We start from the raw sequence: 18,503 nt of genomic DNA, 5'->3' as shown, positions 1-18,503 counted from the left end.
ATCGATCTATCTAGATCATGTCTAAATCTGTACTGATTTGTTAAGATCAAGTCCATATCAAAACTCATATGTCCTAATAATATTCAAATCAGAGCTTGTATGTATAGATCATGTCCAGATCAAAACTAATATGTCCAGATCATAACCCTCTATCTAGATAATGTCTAGGTCTATCTAATATAAGGAATAGTTAGACCATGAGCAAAGTCAAATAAATAATAACAATATTATAAATTTGTGTAATATTTATTTTACACGTAAGTCGTTTGATATTTATAAATGTAAATTTTTGTTTAAACTTAATTCTAAAAAAATCAAATCATGCCAGATCAGATCAGATCAGACCCGATTAAATCAAAATAATAAATTCAGATCAGATCAGATAAAATAAATTCAGATCAGATCAGGAGAAATAATGTGAACTAAACGGGGCCAAAGTAATACAAATACTTGAAAAACACGTTTGTGGTAAACAAGCTACGGAGTACTCGTACTTTCGTAGTAAACCAACGAAAAGAAAAAGAAAAGAAAATGGAAGTCTAAAACGCTTGTGCCATCGGGACAAAAAACAAAAAGTGTAGAACTTATGATGACGTCAGCTATTCTGGGAGCAAAGCCATTGTTATCGGCTCATCATCGAGTACGAGCGGTTTATACTCCTGCCATTAAACCCTCTTCTTCTTCAATGGCGGCAACAACAACAACTCCAAAATGGGCACAGAAGACCATCACTCTCTCTCCTCACCCTCGTGGCTGCCATCTCATCACCTCTAAGGTTTTTACTTACTCCATTTCCTGCTAATTTCACTGCTATTGTTCCTAATTATCGTACCCACTGATGTTAATTGCTTCTGTTTTAGATTCTATTGTCTTCATTTTCATCTGATTATTTGATTTGAAGAAAAATTTGTTTTATTTATTAGAAGAATTTGTCCAATTACATGCACTTTGAACAAATGATTCTGTGAATTTTTTTGTTTTCGATAAATTTTTTTATACTCCAATTATTGTTTTTTGTTTTCCCGAAAATTGGAGAAATGGGGATTTGATTTAACAAACGTGTCTTACTGGGAAGTTTCTGTAATTTGATTTTGATAAATCTTTTGATCGTCTTCCTATGTTTGTTCAACTAGTTTTCGTTATTCTTAGAACTCCTTTTTTTTTTTTTTTTTTTTTTTTTTTTTTTTTTTTTTTAATGTTAGCTATATTCTCGGATTTTACTTGGATAGTTTAGCAGTTCTGAAGAATGTTAGCATTGAATGTATATGTGCATAGGTATTGTTATTACTTTGAGGAGGATCATCATGTTTGAAAGCTTGTAGTGGTTTCTAGTTCATATAGTTGCCTCGAGAATGGAAAACCATAGCATTTTTGTTGAAGTTTGACAAATTGTTGATGAGGTTCGAAACTTATGCTTAGTCAAGTGGGGTAAACTGATGCAACTCTGAACAACAACTGTCTTCTATTGATCAATGGTTGGAGGATCCAAGGATGAGGCTAGAAGCTTGTGCTACTTCATGTTGGAAAAATGAAGATTCAATCTATTTTATGTTTTAACACAGAAACATGCTTATGGAAGGAGATTGGGTATTGTCTTTAGAAGTATTAGGGTGTAATGTCACAATTGCTTTTTTCCCATCCATTTCACTAGTTTTACTTTGTTTTTTCTAATTCGGTGACTCATGGCCACAATATCTGAATGTTTATATCAGGTACTGAAGGAAATTGAACAAGATTTGTCTGGATTCAGTTGTGGGCTTGCTCATCTTTTCGGTAAGGGTTCCATTTTACATTCAGTAGAGTGAGTACACTCCTCCATTCTTCTGAGTTGAAAGGGCTTTGCTTATAATCACATACTTGTTTGTTCCTTGTAATACTTTAGTGCAACATACTAGTGCTTCCCTGACCATAAATGAAAATTACGACGATGATGTTCGGAAGGACACTGAGACATTTCTAAACAAGGTGGTTCCAGAGGTGAGCATCCATTTGCAAATATAATAGTTGCCATTTGCCATATGGACAGAGGGTATTAACAACATTTTAATATTTTTTCTTCAGGGTAGTTCCGCACCATGGAGGCACACATTGGAAGGTCAGCGTCTAGATTCATTATTTTGAAATTTATAATGCTTCAGATGTTTAGTTTTCCTTTTTCTCGATGAACAAAAAAGTATTTTTCTCGTATAAATGTCATATCAAGAGTAACTGCTGCATCAATATAGTGTTAAGTTTTGCATCAACATCTTCATATGCTAATCATTTTAGAGGGGTAATTTGTTTCTAGTTAAACCCATCATGATTATATGTATGCTCGTGCTCATACCTGATAAGTGGTTTGGAAACCGTTAATCCATTATCACCCGACGTGGCTGGAAAGAAGCCAATGAGGGGCTAAAGAGGCGTTTGGTGTTTCTCGGTGATAGGTTGTCCCCTTTGAGTTAGAATAGCATTGGATTTAATAAACAAGATCTAGGCTAGCACGAATGCACCAAGGGTTAGGTTGTTCAAATATGTCCCTAGAATCCTATTAAAGTTCTTTCAATTGATTTCCTGATGCTATTTACTGTGCTACATCCTCTCAAATCCCATTTCTTTGTAATGCTTCAAGTGTAAGGGAAGGGGCACTTTAGGTAATAGTGTAATACAAATAAGTTGATCATTCTTAGCTTGAGGAGTTGCGGAGGAAGGCTACTAGGAGTTCTTTATAGAGGTCAGTGAGTGGGAAGATTACGATGAATTTGATGAGAAGTTTTTTGTTGTTGTTTTGTTTTAGCTTTGTTTAGGGAATGTCCAGAGCCACTCAAATGTCTGGGATTGTTGCCCCAAATTGATGTTTAATCGCGTCTAGTTATGATCGACTATCGTTTTTTCTCAAATTCCCTCAGTCTCATTATCTTTTCTATATTTCTGATTTCCAGTCTACATTCTATTGGAAAGCAATTCTGGTATACATGGTGCCTCTTGATTTCTCTTAGAGCTCTTTTTGTCCTGCGAACTGTGATGCTTTAAATTAGTTGCTTCTCATCTCTCGTTAACAATTAATGTATTGTCTAGATTATGGTATTGTAAATTCCAATATTTGCAGATTGTTTTATTTGCATTTTTCAAAAATAATTTGGACTTGATTATCTAAAGAAAGACTCTGCTAAGACTTTGCTATGTTGACCTAATGTCTAATTTGGACTCTGCTGGTACCTGAACTGTAAGCTAGAAAGCAATTCTGGTATACATGGGTTTTGAATATCAAATGGTTCATTATTTGATTTGCTAATTGACGCGGAGGAAGCTTTTTTATGTGGTTGCTCAGTGCTGTGATTCGTTTTTTGTAGGGCCTGATGACATGCCAGCACACATCAAGTCATCAATGTTTGGCTGTGCATTGACGTACATTCTCTAATACTCTGAGTTTTCTTTGTTTTGTTTATATCCCTGGGAAGTTCTTGACTTCTTGTTTGTGGTTGTTATACCTTAGTTTCTTGTTTTTTTTTCAGGATTCCAATCACTAATGGACAGCTTAATATGGGAACCTGGCAGGTAACTTTGATTATACTCAAGTTGTTGCATAATTTTTCTGTAGTTTTAGTTTCACACACAAGTAACCATATTAGATTTGCCCTGGGCCTCGAGGAATTTAGAGGGGGATGGGGTGTGGTGTGGAGTATCATGAGAAGATTGCTCTAAGTTGGGTGAGTGGGCAGGAATGTAGATGCAGCAGTCCTGCCAGTGAAATATTGTAGGCCTTTGAATCTTTACATTAAATTCACGAAGCTTAAGTGTTCTAATATCACTTGCTTGGTGACAACCAACTATGAACTGCAATTCGTGTTGATACCGCCCATCAACAAAAGAACAAGAGTTTGACTATGCGGTGGCTTAGGCCAGCCCAGTGTTACCAGATTCGCGGGTACCCCCTGCGAATCTCGAACCGGTTCGCCCGTACCGAATCGGGTTCTCTGGCGACCCAATTCGCTGTGGTTCGCGAACCAAATTGTTGGTATTGTCATGCCGAATCCGAAACCCTACTTATAGCTATTGAAGGGCAGGGAAGACAAGAGAAGAAATATATGTTGGAGCTTTTATTTGGGAAGGAAATAACATGGTATCTGAGTATGAATGTATGAGCATTAAAATAAAATCTTGAACAATTTTGTTTCAAAAGTCCCTCTTGCAAACCTAAAACCAGCCAACCTGCGAATCGCGAACCACGAATCAGGTTCAAAACCCCGTACCGAAGCGAACCACGAATCAGGTAACCCTGGGCCAGCCATAGAATTCCCAAACCACCCATCGATCTACCATCTCTAAACCAGCCTGATCTGCTTCCTCCAGAACCTCCTCTCTTAAAATGTCTTCTGTGGTTGTTTAGATGACCACCGGTGCACCCTTCTTCATGGCCACCCGCAAGACCGAGACCACCTCGTCCTCCGCCGCTAAAACCACCGGCTAAATCACAAGGGATAAAACCACCTCCAAACTCTGATATACCAGATTTTCTTTTCTTGATTTCTATTTTCTTTTGCAGAACCCTTGAAATTTCTGGCTTGTTAATATTCGCCCCTCCTAGATCTGCTTGATTTTCTTCCTCATCAAGCTCCTCTTGAGTCGGCTCCAATTCTCGAAGGGTTGGAGAACATGCTTCACCGATTATCTTCCTCACATCTTCTTTTAACTTCTTGATTTCCTCCTCCATTTTCTCTTTGAAATTTTGTGCCGAAGGTGGTGGTGATGACCCAAAATGTCGCAATACATGGTTCTTCAATTCTTGCCAACCATGGAAAGGTAGGAACTTATGTTCACCTTCGAACCACCGCAACGCTTCACCATCGAGTCCGATAATGGCAGCCTTTAACTTGTCATCTTCATTCAACTGAAAAAAATCGAAAAAACTCTCCAGTTGAATAATCCATACATCTGAACCCCTTCCATCAAACACGTGAATCTGAAGCTCTTGCCGGATGCGCTCTTCTTCCTTGTAATCTGAAATTCCTTGATTTCTTTTGCGTGTAATGTAGGCAAACTCATCTCGAATCCACCTTTGCATCAACTGTGTTGACTGTTTTCCGGCAACCTCCATCACTGATTTTTTTTTTTTTTTTAATTTTATTTTCCTCCAGAAAATCAGATTTACCCCTCCCAGAACTGTACCGCTCTGATACCAAGTGTGATGAACTGATAATTTGGGCAGAAAATTAATGGCAAAAATAGGTTTAATTTGCTTGAAAGATGATAAACACAAAATGGGATACAAAAGGTAGTGACTTGAGGCCACCAATCTCTAGGTTTAGTGACTTGAGGTCACCACTCTCCAAAGCCTAAGCTTTACCAAATTCTCAATATCCTCTCATAACCTAATGTGCCCTTATTTATAACCATTCTACTACACCTACCTAATTTGTCTTCTACCTAATATTACTCACTACCTATTATGCCCTTCCCTTACACTTGGTTCATTACAAACACGCTACACTCTACCATGAGCTGAACCCATCTATTCAAGCTCGCCTGTCCTAACTTTCTGACTTCTGAATATGCCTTTAATTTTGTGAATAGCTCGTGAAAGTCTATCAATTTGACGTTTCTCTCCTAGTAGTGTTTCAGACTCCTCCTGGACTTACATTGAGGCTTGTTGGTTACCATGTATGGAGGCATTCTGGTGGACAGTGACAATTTTCATTCTCGAAAAAGAGAAGTATTTGAGCTCCAAATTTGAGCATCAGCCATTTGTAAAACATTGCATGCTACTTAGTAACTGAACTTAGTTTCTCGTGAATGTCGTAACAGCTCAATGTTAAGCAAATTGAGAGCAATGCGTTAGATAAATTTGGGTCGTTAGCAGCCATTATTTCTGGCTGTAATCAGTAGTAACTAGTAAACAACCGTCTGCCTAAAATTTAACTCTTTAGCCTCTAGAAGTACATTCAGATGCTATGCCAAAAATGCTACCCAGTTTCAAAAGCTGTTTTGAGAATCATATTGAAAGCATTCTTAATAAATAAATAAAATCCTGGACAAATCTACTTGGTGTTGGTAGTTCTTGAAGGTTAGTAATAAAAAGTAGTTGCTTATCTCAGCTGTTAACCATTTGATTGGAATTTTTTTTCTCGTTTTTAAAGTATGATAATTGATAAATGATACCATGTTTGTTAGGAATAGTCCTGAGCTCTTGGGTTTTGTGCTCCCCGACAATAATTATGATTGCCTTTTTGTTAATTTCCATCAATGTAAATACGTAACAGGCAATGGATACAATTTACTGTTGTTTATGTAGGGTTTCATATCATTTGGCTCTTGCTGAAAGCTTGTTAGTTTGCTACTTTGTTCGGCTGATATTCATTTTTTGCTGCTTGTGACACAGGGAATATGGTTGTGCGAGCACCGTGATCATCCAACTCCACGCAAAGTCGTAGTTACACTTAATGGGGTGTAGTTGGCATCTTTAATCAGTATATTACTCTTTAACTTTATGTGAGAAGTTCATTTGATGTTTTTGCTGATGGAACTCTAAAAGAGACTATTATCTGTATGTTTCAGACGAATTCGAACCACACATCCACGAAGTGTAAATTGTTACAAGTCATAATTATGTTCCCTCTATGTTTGATCGTGGTCCTACTAGTCAGTTACATCATATTGTGAATTATTTCCATATTAATACTTCTGTTTGAATCACGCTGGGAATCTGCATTAAAGGTTGTAATTAACCTCTGGAAACTTTTTCCAGCCAATGTGGATACTGTGCACATTACAATCACATGCCCAAAACATGCAGGTTTAGGCTCCAGGCTTGTGCTTTGCGCACGTGCTGCATGATGTTCCATGAGCGCGTGCATTGTGTACGTACTGATGGTGCTTTGAGTTGCACTAATATATTTTCTGTTGAAATGTATATTCAGAACAAATGCCTCAAGCATTTGCCTGTAACATGCTTCTGTTGTACTAAGTACATGCATTGTCGTGTAACATGCTTCTAACAAATGCTTTTAGGCTCTGTTCTATTCATCTTATTCTTATTGATTATTAGATCATACCAGAAAAAACAAAAGATACTCACAGGAAACAATCAGACTAGACCAGAAACTAGATAAATCAGACCATACCAGGTGAAGAGAACAAGAACTTATTAGGTGATAATACGTTTATTAAATGGGCTTGATTTTACACTTTTGTATTTGGGATGGAAATCTCGTTTTAAGGCTATATGAGCAAATTAAACAAATCGACTCAGCTGAAATATACAAACAAATCCTAACAACATAAACTATATTCAGAGGTTACCCAATGAACCTAAACATGGGCATAAAACCGCATTGCTAGCAAAGAAATAATAGCCTGATCAGAAGAATTTAGAACCTATAGCTGAACAATAACCTTTTTGCATTTTCATAAAAATATGGAGTATTGCATTTACCAAGAGCAATGAGGAATCGCCAAGCTCTCTATTCATCGTACATCAAAAAAATACACGCAAACAAGATGGTAAACTAACTCTGCCTGGGAAATGTCACGATTGTTACACAATATTCCAAACGCCTAACACGGTGATATGTTTCAAGTGGAGCAGTTCGAACAATTTCTATAGCTCAATCTACAATGCATTAGCATGTGTATCTGTTGGCGTTGAAGGATCCCAACCTGGAGGGTTGATGTTTGGCCAATCTCCACGACATCCTAGCCTTATATAAAGACTCTTTTTACCTAAAGAACAAGGCAATTTCAATCTTCACATAGGTTCCAAGGGAGAAAACCATGCAAAATACAGCTTTTGTTGAGAATTTGCTCCAAGAGTTCATGACTTTTGCCATTTTGTTATTATTAATTTTACATGGGTGACTTTTGCCAAATTTATAGCTTCAGTACAATTTATCCTGGTTCGAGTGTTTGTAACAAAAACAGAACCTATATTCATGTGCCATCATGTAAGGTGAAATTGTCTTAAAAGGAAAACATTAGATATGTAATATATTAGTGAGACAAGCAAGACAACTAGAATTAGGAAAACAGGTGAAACATGGAAATTCTTAACAAATATTGAAATCCTGCCCGGATTATCAATGTTACTAGGTTGTCTAGGTATATACATTCATAGATTAGTTAGACTAGAGATTTTCTTCACTCATATTTTCATAAAGTATATAATTCTAGGGATATTTACTCCATTTTTTAACCCAAATTCCCAGTATTAAAGTTGACCTTCAATTGACTGTATAAAACAAATTCACTTTAGAAACTTATATCCTTAGACCCCTATTTTCTTTATAGAAAACATTTATCCAAAATTTGAACAATATATCGATGCAGTATCATCCATGGACCCTTCAATTCATTTTTAGATATAAGTGAATGCAGTAGATAACATGGCACATACCTGGGAGCTTTTTATCAGATAGAATTAGCTGTTTCAAAGCACTCAATGAAGCCTGGGCCACAGCTTTGGCATGACAAGCATCCCAACTGTCAAACTTAACAACCACTTCCGCTTTTGAATAAGATTCACGGCCATCATAGACTTGCTTTCTTGCCTCTTCTTTAGCCGAATCTTCATCTGCATTTATGATCAGACAAAATTACATGTAGAATTGATAAGGTATAAATGTCAGACACTAGCTTATGTGGCTGCGCTCAGAATTCCACCTGTCCACCATCCAGCAATTCATTCTTCGGACTTTTAATTCTGATTGGGGGACATCTCTGCTTTCCAGTTTTGATGGTCACAGGCTCACAGCTAATGACTCATCAAAAATATAATCCCTGACCATGGCACTTTCTTTTGCTTCTAATAGTGAGTTGACTAGTTGAAGTGTTAAACAAAGTGTAGTTTTTCTTCTTATGTACTCCCTCCGTCCCTTAATACTTGCACCGCTTTCCTTTTCGGGCCGTCCCTTAATACTTGCACCGCTTCTATAAATGGAAATCTTTACCAATATTATATTATTTCTCAGACTTACCTACTATCCCACCTACACCCCTATTCCCTACAAAAAATCATTTAAAAATCAACACTCCTCACTCACCACTCCCCACCCCTTACACATTTCCCACTAACTATATTAAAAAAATACCACACTATCAACAAACACCCATTAAATTAATAAGTCAATTCAAATGTCTTAAACTCCGCACCGGTCAAACCGGTGCGAGTATTAAGGGACGGAGGGAGTATAGGGATTTGTCACCGGAACTATGATTTTCACGCCCTTTTTTAAGATTGTTGACAGAACTCGAGATATTGTGGAGTGTCATACTGTGAAGTCTGAATAAAGCGATTGCAATGTAAACAGCACATTAAAATTTTAGCCCACCCAGACCTATGTTTCTTGAAGCTTAACAAATTCTTTTCCATGAAAAATCAATCACACAAGGTTATCTTGTCAAGATTCAAGAAAATTTAAAAATAAATATTTAAAAACAGATACGAACATTTAAGGCTCGATTGACCGTTAATATGAAAACATGATTGAACTTAATATGACTTTCTTATATACCTCACATACTAAAATAATATGCAGCTCATTCATTCCATAAATTTTTAGAACTAATGAAAAGTTGATTTATCAGATCGTCTGTGGACTGTACAAGAACTTTTTTCAGTTGTCAAAGTTCAAAAATTCAAATGACAACCACACTTGAGGTTGAGTCCATCAGCTAGTTTAAGACATAAGTTTATAGAGAGAATATCTAGCCCGCATGCCAAAAGTAAGATGGAAGTACCTGCTGCTTCGGATTGTGACAACCAGACCGTAAATCCTGCATAAAGATGCCGCCATTTATCTGCTCGTGCAGCAGCTCCATGTTTGCCACCTAATGTTGCAACAACAGCTCGAACGTTGCTGTGAACCAAAAAAAAATAAAGGATTGCTTCTGGCATATAAGTAACAAAAACTAACACAAGTAGGTATCGCTTTTGCTTGAAGATTACCTACTTAGACTCTCTAAAACTGCTGCCTCTCCCTCTGCCACAGCGTCAGATCCTTCTGCAGTCACCCCTGGATTGGAACCAATTATTAGTGCACTGCAAGATCAAGATAATGTAACAATTCATACACAAGCCATTAAAACTAGTATTTATGTCGGGTCTTATCCGACTCCCATACCCAAAAGGTAGGAGTAATGAAAATAAGAGTCAGTAAACCCCAAAGCATGAATGTATAATGATAGGAATATACCACAGCGGCACTAAAGAGTAAAGACAGCAGGAGAACAGAAAGACAAATGCAGCTAAAGATAAACATAAGCAAACAGCAAGGGAGTAGATAAGTAACCATTTGGGAGTTGCGGTGTTGCCTCACATAATTTCAATAGGGTTAGGAGAAAAGATACTTTCCTAGAGTGGCTGGTGGTTGGACTATAAGAGATCTCTCATCATCATTACCATTACCCCATTGCCTCAAAGAGGCTCCCGCAAGAAGCGGGGTAGGGGGGGTCGGACGTACGCAACCTTACCCCTGCAACTGCAAAGAAGTTGTTTCCAATTGACCCAAAAGCGATAATGGGACGACAACGGGACGACCATCTTCTACGTCATGGAAAGGAAGCGAAGAGGTATTAAGAGACATTTTGATTTAGTCCATTACATCTCACAGCCAAAAGAGATCTCTGCAAATAGAATAAAATGCTCTGTGCCTTAAAATAAGAAAGTTGAGTGGTGGGTGAAATGGATGGACATCTTACATCAAGGGAAGGAGTTTGAATAATTGTATCATTCCAAGTATATCTACTGAATGTTACAAGATTATAAATTGTAGGCAGCTAGAGCGGATGGTTGGTCGGTGAAAAAAGATTCAAACACGAGATTTTTATTTATTCAATTTATGTATAAGCTGCCCTGTGGTTCCCTTGTGAAAGTGGATTGGGGAAGGGTAGTGTCTAATGATGACAAGGATACCCCTAAGCGCCTCAGAATATTTTTACATCTGGTTTGATTTGAAAAACAGATGGCCGGCTACACAAATTCTTGAATTGGAAAACTGCTCTCCACCTGCAAATTTTCTCACAGCAGTTTGAGTAAAATCTTAATAGCAAGACTAGTTTTCTACTAAAGATGGTACAAGGTCTCAGTTATATGACTTATACAATGTTATTTGCAGAAGCAATAAACAATACATAGCTGCAGAGAAATGAGAATTTATTCAAACAAACGCAGCCTTGTACAACTTGTGAGAGTAGTTTTAGAAAATTCTGCAGATGCACAGATGAGATGAGAGATTTTATATATGTAATGGAGGGCTCTGCATTTTGAGATTCGTGACAGCTAAGTTTGTGGGGTTTTCTGATTTTTCAGTCACTTCTGGAGAGGTATGCAGGCTTCGGGTTTTAGCATACAGCACTGCAGATTTTTGGTGTAAATATGACCCTGCCTACTGCCACCAAGGTGGAAAGAATAATGCATAATCATCTTTTTAATTGTGCATAAACATTAAGAATAATACGTCAGACAACACTTACAGCACATTTTAATGTAAAACTTTATATTAACACGCACCAAAAACAAATAGTAGCAGAAGGAACAGTAGTGTTCACCATGAGAAAGAATAAACTCTCTGTACAATCAATACCAGAATTTTGTAAACTTACAGGACTCTATGCTTTGCTCTCCAAATGTTTCCAGCAAGCTTTCCGTATCAAGTGGTGTATAACTGGTGAGAACCCATGTGTGAAAAAACGAATTAAAATGAGTATAACGAAATCTGTGACAGGATATGGGAGAAAGGAAACAGTGACGCAGGATGTAAACTAATACTATTGCTAAACCATAATTCTTTCAGTGTTACCTTTGAGCTCAAATCTCAGTGTATAGTATCCCAACTATTAATCGATTCATATGACAATTAATTTTCTTTGTGGACTATACCGTCCTGAGAATTTGTGTATCTCATCAAATCAGTGGAAGCACTTGCTGGTCAAAGTGGGAAAACTATACATGAAAGAGAGGGAACATGAGAATTCAAATTCACCCTATTAACATCCAAAAGCTCTTTAACTGTAAACCACAAACCTCAGCTCAAGGCTTTGACTGTTGAACTAACCCTTTAACTAAAATTTTGTTTGTTAATAGAGGGAGACTTGAGTTTCAACTAATACTTTAACAAGCTTTTTTCTTCCATTAACATTTCAATTTTCATCTAACTTTCGTATCTGATTGGGTTATATCGAGCCACACATCCTTACATACTAGGGGAACAAAGACAGGGATAAGAAGTAAGAATTGAGACAGATTGTCACCAGTCCAATATATTCCTTTCAATTTTTATCACCTGTTTAATTTTAGGGATAATAATAAACTCCCACCCCTCGGTGTGTACTTCATCATCCCTTTGACATATCATGCTTAGATCAATCAGTAGTTGTTTAACCTTTGCATTTTCTAAAATGAAAATTAAATGACATTAAAGAATCTCAAATCCTAACTATGGCTTACGAATAAAGAATAAGAAAGGAGGCAAATGCCAGATGACTTGAGCCAAAACTCTAAAAGTACTATAGGATTTTATGAACCAGTCAATCCAGCATATCAATTTTTTTTTCTAGAATGTGAGGATCATACCGAAGACCAACTGCAAGCTCCTCAGCAACCTTCTGATTAATCTCTGAGGAATCACCAACTATATAGATTGATGTCCCTTTGAGAAGCTGAAAGACACCAATACTAAGGGATTCCCAGGATTCCACGATATCAGGCCATTTCAGCTCTTGGTCCTGCTTCCTCAAGTTAATAACCAATTGGTCTTCATCAAGATACCTGTAATTTATAATTAAAGCTTAAGGAGTGGCCAGAGTAGAGTGTTCAAGTAACATATGCATGCAAAGTTCATTTCTTACCATATAGTTTCCCCAGGTTTAATCTTGTCATAGAGCTGCTTAGTTTCCATCAATGTTGTGACGGATCCGGCTTGTTTTATTCTTACAGCTAAGGAATTTTCATCAACATCCACATGTACTTCCTTAGGACTTTGCACCCTCATATCTTTTAAGAGTAATCTTAGCTCCAAATCGGAAGATCCGTCAGAAAACTGCATTATGTTTCACTTCCAAAGGTTTTCACGTTAGCATTTAGTAGAAAAGTAAGCCTCGAGCTGAAACTCATTATCTAACATTCGTTGCAAGAATAAGAAGGGGGGCAAGGGGGGGGGGGGGGAATGGAAATGTTAAAATAATTACTAACTCTACAATTATCACAGTTACCACATGTTTTGTTTGTTGTTTTGCCGGTGCAAATCCTAAGGGATGATTACTGAGATTTTCAATAGTCCACTCATTCTTTATTTAATTCCTCCTTAATTTCAAATGCTTTAGCTTCTAGGAAGAGGCGTGAGACAAAGATCCAAGCGCAAAATGAAAATAACTATGAAGAGGCGTGAAACAAAGAACCAATGCCCAGTATATAACATTAGTAGTTTTGATCTCTCCTAAAGCATATCCTCGCCAAATGTTCCACTTTTTATCAATCTAGGCAACTAATTCAATGTATCCAAGAAGAAGCTGAGACCTCTTGGACTACACATTTCAAAGATCGGTGTTAGATAGAAAATTTTATCCAGATGAATATTGTATCAATCACCAATTTCTGTGATGGCTCATTTCCTAACGAGTGCATCGTTTTCGTGAGCTAACAACATACTCCTACTAGTTATGGAATTCGTTCTCAAAAGTCAGAAACACAAACATGTATGGACAACATTAACAATTCATATTGAGCAATTGTAAGGAGTAATATTCTACACAATTGAAAGACAATCTATAACTGCTATAATTGAACAGACCCTGACATAGAAACTACACAATTTTAAGGTCTCACAAACAACTTACGTTCATTTCTAACCCCGCAAATTTCAAGCAACCACCCGTTAATCCATTCCATTGTGCAGCATTCATATCAAACCAATCAACCACAAACCTCGAACTTCCAAACACCTTACGCCTTAGGAAATTTAATTACAGTAATCCTTCCATTACCCCACACACACACACACACAAAAAAAGGTACTACATGCTTCACTTTATGATCAAAACTTATCAGATTTTACCAATACTACCTTATTGTAATAATAAGACGGTTTCGTAGTCATCTTCTTGATAAACAATCAAAACATACCTAGACAACATATTTAGCATTTATGATTGTATAGTTTCTAAATATGCAGTCACAAATGTTGATATACCTTGAATTTTTATCAAGTAGATTAAATCGGAAATCCTCTTAATAATAAATTAATAAGCCTGCATTTGATTCAACTGATTTTCACTTATCTGGACTTCTAAATTATTAAATAAGTGGGAATAAGGTAAACCGACCTAAAAACTTGGAAAACTCGCCTTTTTCGTATGATAATTCAATACCAAACAAAAATGTAGCATGTTATCTGGGAATGAAGTAGAAATTTAACTATTGTCAAACAAGCTAACTCAATGCACTTATGCACAATAATAAAACAAAGAGTATTACGGAGTACTAATTTATGGAGTAATTCGAAATGCCGAAAATAAGATAATGTTGAAAGAAAAATACCTCATAGTGAGTGGTATTGGAGGACTCCATGGAAATATTGTGGCACGAAAGAGGGGTGAATCTTGCGGAAAGGCCGCCATTAAAATGAGGAAAAGAAACTGAAGAGGAGCGTGAAGATTTGAGTGAAATTGGTGAATTATAAAGAGGAGAACAATAAGATAAGTTGATTTCAGAATTGCTCAACCACAATCCAGGGCTTAACGATAGACTAATCATTCTCTGTTTCTCTCTCCTGGTTTATGTTTGTGTTTGTGTTTGTGTTCATTCAACAAGCTTAAGCGGCTAACGGGCTAAGTGTGTTGGGCAGATAATCTTTGGAAAGGGTGATGAACTTCGCGCGTCGATGCCAAATATGGATGGATAACGGCTGATATTTTCGTAATATGCTGAAATGAGATTACAATCTAAAATAGGAAAATTTATCAGAAATAAGCTTTTTAAAACACATAAATGTAGGGGTGTTCATCGGTCCAAACCCGGATCGGACCGAAGACCGAAATTTGATAATTTGAGACCCAAAGACCGGACCGATTATGCTTGGACCGAATTCGGACCGGACCGATTATGCTTGGACCGAATCCGGATCGGACCGATAAAATCGGTCCAAAACCCGGACCGGACCGATTTGGACCGGTTGTAGACCTTTTCCTATATAATTTTTTATTTTTCTAAAAATTATGGTAAAAGAAAAAATATATATAAAAAAATCAATTTTTTAAGGCCTTTTTTGGAAGCTAAAATAAAACATATCACAATATATTAATATTTACAACATATTAAAGGAGAGAATTAACTTTTTAAGTATTTTATATTATATTTTATTAAGAAAAAATCGATCCGGTCCAAAACCAGACCGGACCGAAGACCGGAAATTGATATTTCTCGACCCGATGGCCGGACCAATTGTCTTCGGTCCGGTCTGGTCCGGTCTGGGTCGGTCCGGTCCGGTCCACTTTTTCGGTCCGGACCAATTTTTGCACACCCCTACATAAATGTGTGATAAAAATCTTTTAAAATAAAAGTTGTGATACAGGGTTCAATTCGCTTTTTTTTTTTTGTGAATGAGGACCAAAAACTATTTTCCCGTGGTCAACGTCAATTTTTCGGCGTTGAACGGCACGTGGCCTGCACGTGTTCCTTTCTTAACATTTTTTTTTTTGTTTTTAAATGATTCCCTCCAATTTCAACCCCCCTACTTGACCCAATTCCTCCGTTCCGGTAATATCGCACCATTTATTTTTGACACTATTCACACTCCGACTTTGGCCATTTGTTGTGATTCGTACGTAAGAAAATTTTAGTCATGTGAGGTCATGTTAGATATATTTTCTAAATATTAATTTTTATAATTTTTACTTGCACACAATTTGAGATATTAAGAGTCAAAGTAATGGTTAGTGGAGTAAAAGTCAACCATGGTGCGATATTTCCGGAACGTATGAAGTATTTAATATTCAGACGATATTTTTTGACAATTTATTTATTTACGAAAATAACACCCGATATATATTGTTCGTTAATCTTGAAAATAAACTAGGCAACCCTTGAAGCAAGGGGTAGGGGGAAAAAAGTAATTCTAGGGCGTTATTACTTGTTAGTCAGCTACGTTCGACTTATTTTCACTTTCTTTTTGTTAACGGCACTATAAGACTTCGTTTATTCTATACTTATTTTGTTTGAACTTATATTATCTGGATTTACCTGGAAAAAAAAAACTTATTTTGTCTGAAATAAACTTATTTGTGTGAAAACGTAATAAATAGCTTATTTTTTCTAAACTTACCTGAACTTATTTTGTCTGAAATAAGTCAAAATAAGTCAAACAGAACAGAGCCTAAAATTCCATCGTTTGACAAATCTAAGAATGTTATGAGTTCGTCAAAGCGACAAATTATGATGTATAAAATCAATTGATATTAGGGACACGGTCTCCATTTTAGAAATTTGAAAAAGTTGAAAAATGCAGCCCGTTGAACATGTATTTTCCGTTACGAAATCTCCTTTTCCGACGTTTGGTTGGTGGTTGTTCTGGACTTTAATGAGTCGGGGATCCTCTCTCTACCCTCTCATCTCTATCATCCTTTTCGTTTCTATATATCGTTGTCTGTCCTTTAGCCATTAATTTGTTCTCCATTGCTCTCCGAAGCTCTGTTTAGTAACTTCGTTTTTGTCGTCAACGTTAGTTATAGCGAGTCGAAGGTGGAAGGAAGATACGAGCTTTGACGAGGCAAGTAGAAACCTTAAACCTTGTTCAATTTCAATTCAGGAAAATTGTCTAAAAAGCGAAATGTTTATTGCAATTGATTAAGTAGGTCTTATAACTTTGTATTGTATTGCTAAATTTAATTACTCCATATGAATTTTGAAAGGAATTGAATGTAGAGCATAAATTGAAAGAATATCTTGCTACGGTAGCTTGATTATGGAATAAGAAGCTTGAATTTTAATTAAAAAAATAAATTAAAAACCTTGAATTTTGGTAAAATTCTGAATATTTGAAATTGATTGGGTAATGAAGGGTTATTCAAAAGTTAGGGTTTATTAAGAAATTGAAAATGGAATAGTAGTGAAGCATAAATATTTTGAAATAGCATCATAGTTACACCATCTATCTTATAACCCCCCAATTATGTGTAATGATGGATCACAAATTAGATGGGTTTTCATGAAATGCCCATGAGGTTTAACGCAATGCACCAAATACACCTACGTGTTTCAAATCATATGATATACCCCCTATTTAAGTTACTTTGCACCAAATACCCTTATTGCTAATGGAAGTCTAACGTCGTTAGTCATTAGTGCTAATTAACTTACTTAACCCCCCCTAATTAAACTAATTAAACCTAATTAACTTTAATTTTATTTTCCCTAAAAAAAATTTAATTCTTTTTTGTATTCTTTTTCTTCTTTATGTTCACTCTCCCCCTACCTTTCTCTTTTGGTTCACTTCTGGGAACATCAACCACCTCTCCCATTTCCATGGCAACCAAAACCCCCCTCTCCTCTCCTCCTCTTTGCATCCGCCAAATTCTACAACAATGCACCGTACTCCGCCGCATCAACATAATCTCCAAGGTAAGCATTAACATGATTAATCAACTAACTCAACTCAAAGGGGGACTCTCAAAGCCCAATCCAAGATCTTATTTCTTCCTTCACTTCGAGCAAGGTTAGCAAGTTTTCGATTCCTTGCTCTTCTCTCCTCCTTTCCTCCTCTTCTATATCCTCTTCAATTCCTAACTCAAACCCCCAAAATTTTGACTAAATTCATGCAACCCCAACTCCATTTAAGAAGCAACGAAGCTCTCGATTAAATTCGTATTTTCGAACCCATAATTTTCCTCTTTTCCTCTCCCCTTCCCCGATTTTCGAACCCAAAAGTTACATTAATCGGATCAAAACATAAAGACGTCAATTCTGAATTTAGGGGTTGGCAAATCAAATTGGGGATTTCAGCTCGAAGTGTGAAGCTAATTGATGAGATAATTGATTGAGGGAGATGCATTATTGTTCGATGAATTTTATCATAAGTTTGATTTAAATTGGGGCAAATTTCGAACCCGTATTTTCGAAAAGTTTGATTGAATTTCGAGTGAATTGAAGTTTACGTGATGAATATCATTTTCAGAAATGGAGCAGGGAATTTCGAATGAATCGGGGTAATGTTTGAATGACAGTGGAGAGAGCAAACAGAGAATGAGAGAAACGAACGAGGTAAGAGGAAAAAAATATATACTCCCTCTGTCCCAGATTAGTTGTTACACTTATCTGGGCACATAGTTTAATGCGATAAGTAGTAGTGTGGTTATCAATTATTATTTTATTGAAAAAGTAGATGTGATAGGAGTTAGTGGTGTATTTTTTTTTAATTGACTGAGAGAGGGTGTGGGGACAAAAAAAGATTTAGTGTGAAAAGAGAGACAATATAATAATTGTGGGGCAATTCCTAATTTAGAAGTGTAACAACTAATCTGGGACGCACGAAAAAGGAAAG

General features: G+C 36.6%; 2 protein-coding genes across 3 annotated transcripts; one reads left to right on the top strand and one right to left on the bottom strand.

The window, feature by feature from the left end:
* The first annotated feature begins 476 nt into the window (after positions 1-476).
* LOC110796279 (uncharacterized) lies at positions 477-6,604 on the top strand. The gene is made up of 7 exons (XM_022001324.2): positions 477-775; positions 1,713-1,773; positions 1,883-1,977; positions 2,062-2,095; positions 3,333-3,387; positions 3,495-3,537; positions 6,359-6,604. The coding sequence occupies exons 1-7, from the start codon at positions 587-589 to the stop codon at positions 6,428-6,430; spliced, it is 549 nt and encodes a 182-aa protein (XP_021857016.1). The 5' UTR covers positions 477-586; the 3' UTR covers positions 6,431-6,604.
* A 756-nt stretch (positions 6,605-7,360) lies between these two features.
* Positions 7,361-14,878, bottom strand: LOC110796280 (probable inactive shikimate kinase like 2, chloroplastic). Of its 2 annotated transcripts, none has more exons than XM_022001325.2 (8): positions 14,507-14,878; positions 12,820-13,010; positions 12,545-12,739; positions 11,575-11,636; positions 9,920-9,986; positions 9,712-9,830; positions 8,369-8,545; positions 7,361-7,698 (listed from the first exon to the last, which is right to left on the bottom strand). In XM_022001325.2, exons 1-8 carry the CDS (start codon positions 14,720-14,722, stop codon positions 7,589-7,591), a joined length of 1,137 nt encoding a protein of 378 aa, XP_021857017.1. In that variant the 5' UTR covers positions 14,723-14,878; the 3' UTR covers positions 7,361-7,588. The 2 variants fall into 2 exon arrangements, with proteins under 2 accessions (XP_021857017.1, XP_021857018.1); XM_022001326.2 differs by having other exon boundaries at positions 12,820-13,025; positions 14,507-14,646.
* Between the last annotated feature and the right edge of the window lie 3,625 nt (positions 14,879-18,503).

This window comes from Spinacia oleracea, chromosome 1 (assembly GCF_020520425.1).
Source record: "Spinacia oleracea cultivar Varoflay chromosome 1, BTI_SOV_V1, whole genome shotgun sequence".
Classification (NCBI taxonomy): domain Eukaryota; kingdom Viridiplantae; phylum Streptophyta; class Magnoliopsida; order Caryophyllales; family Amaranthaceae; genus Spinacia; species Spinacia oleracea.
This window is presented reverse-complemented; position numbering and strand designations above follow the sequence as displayed.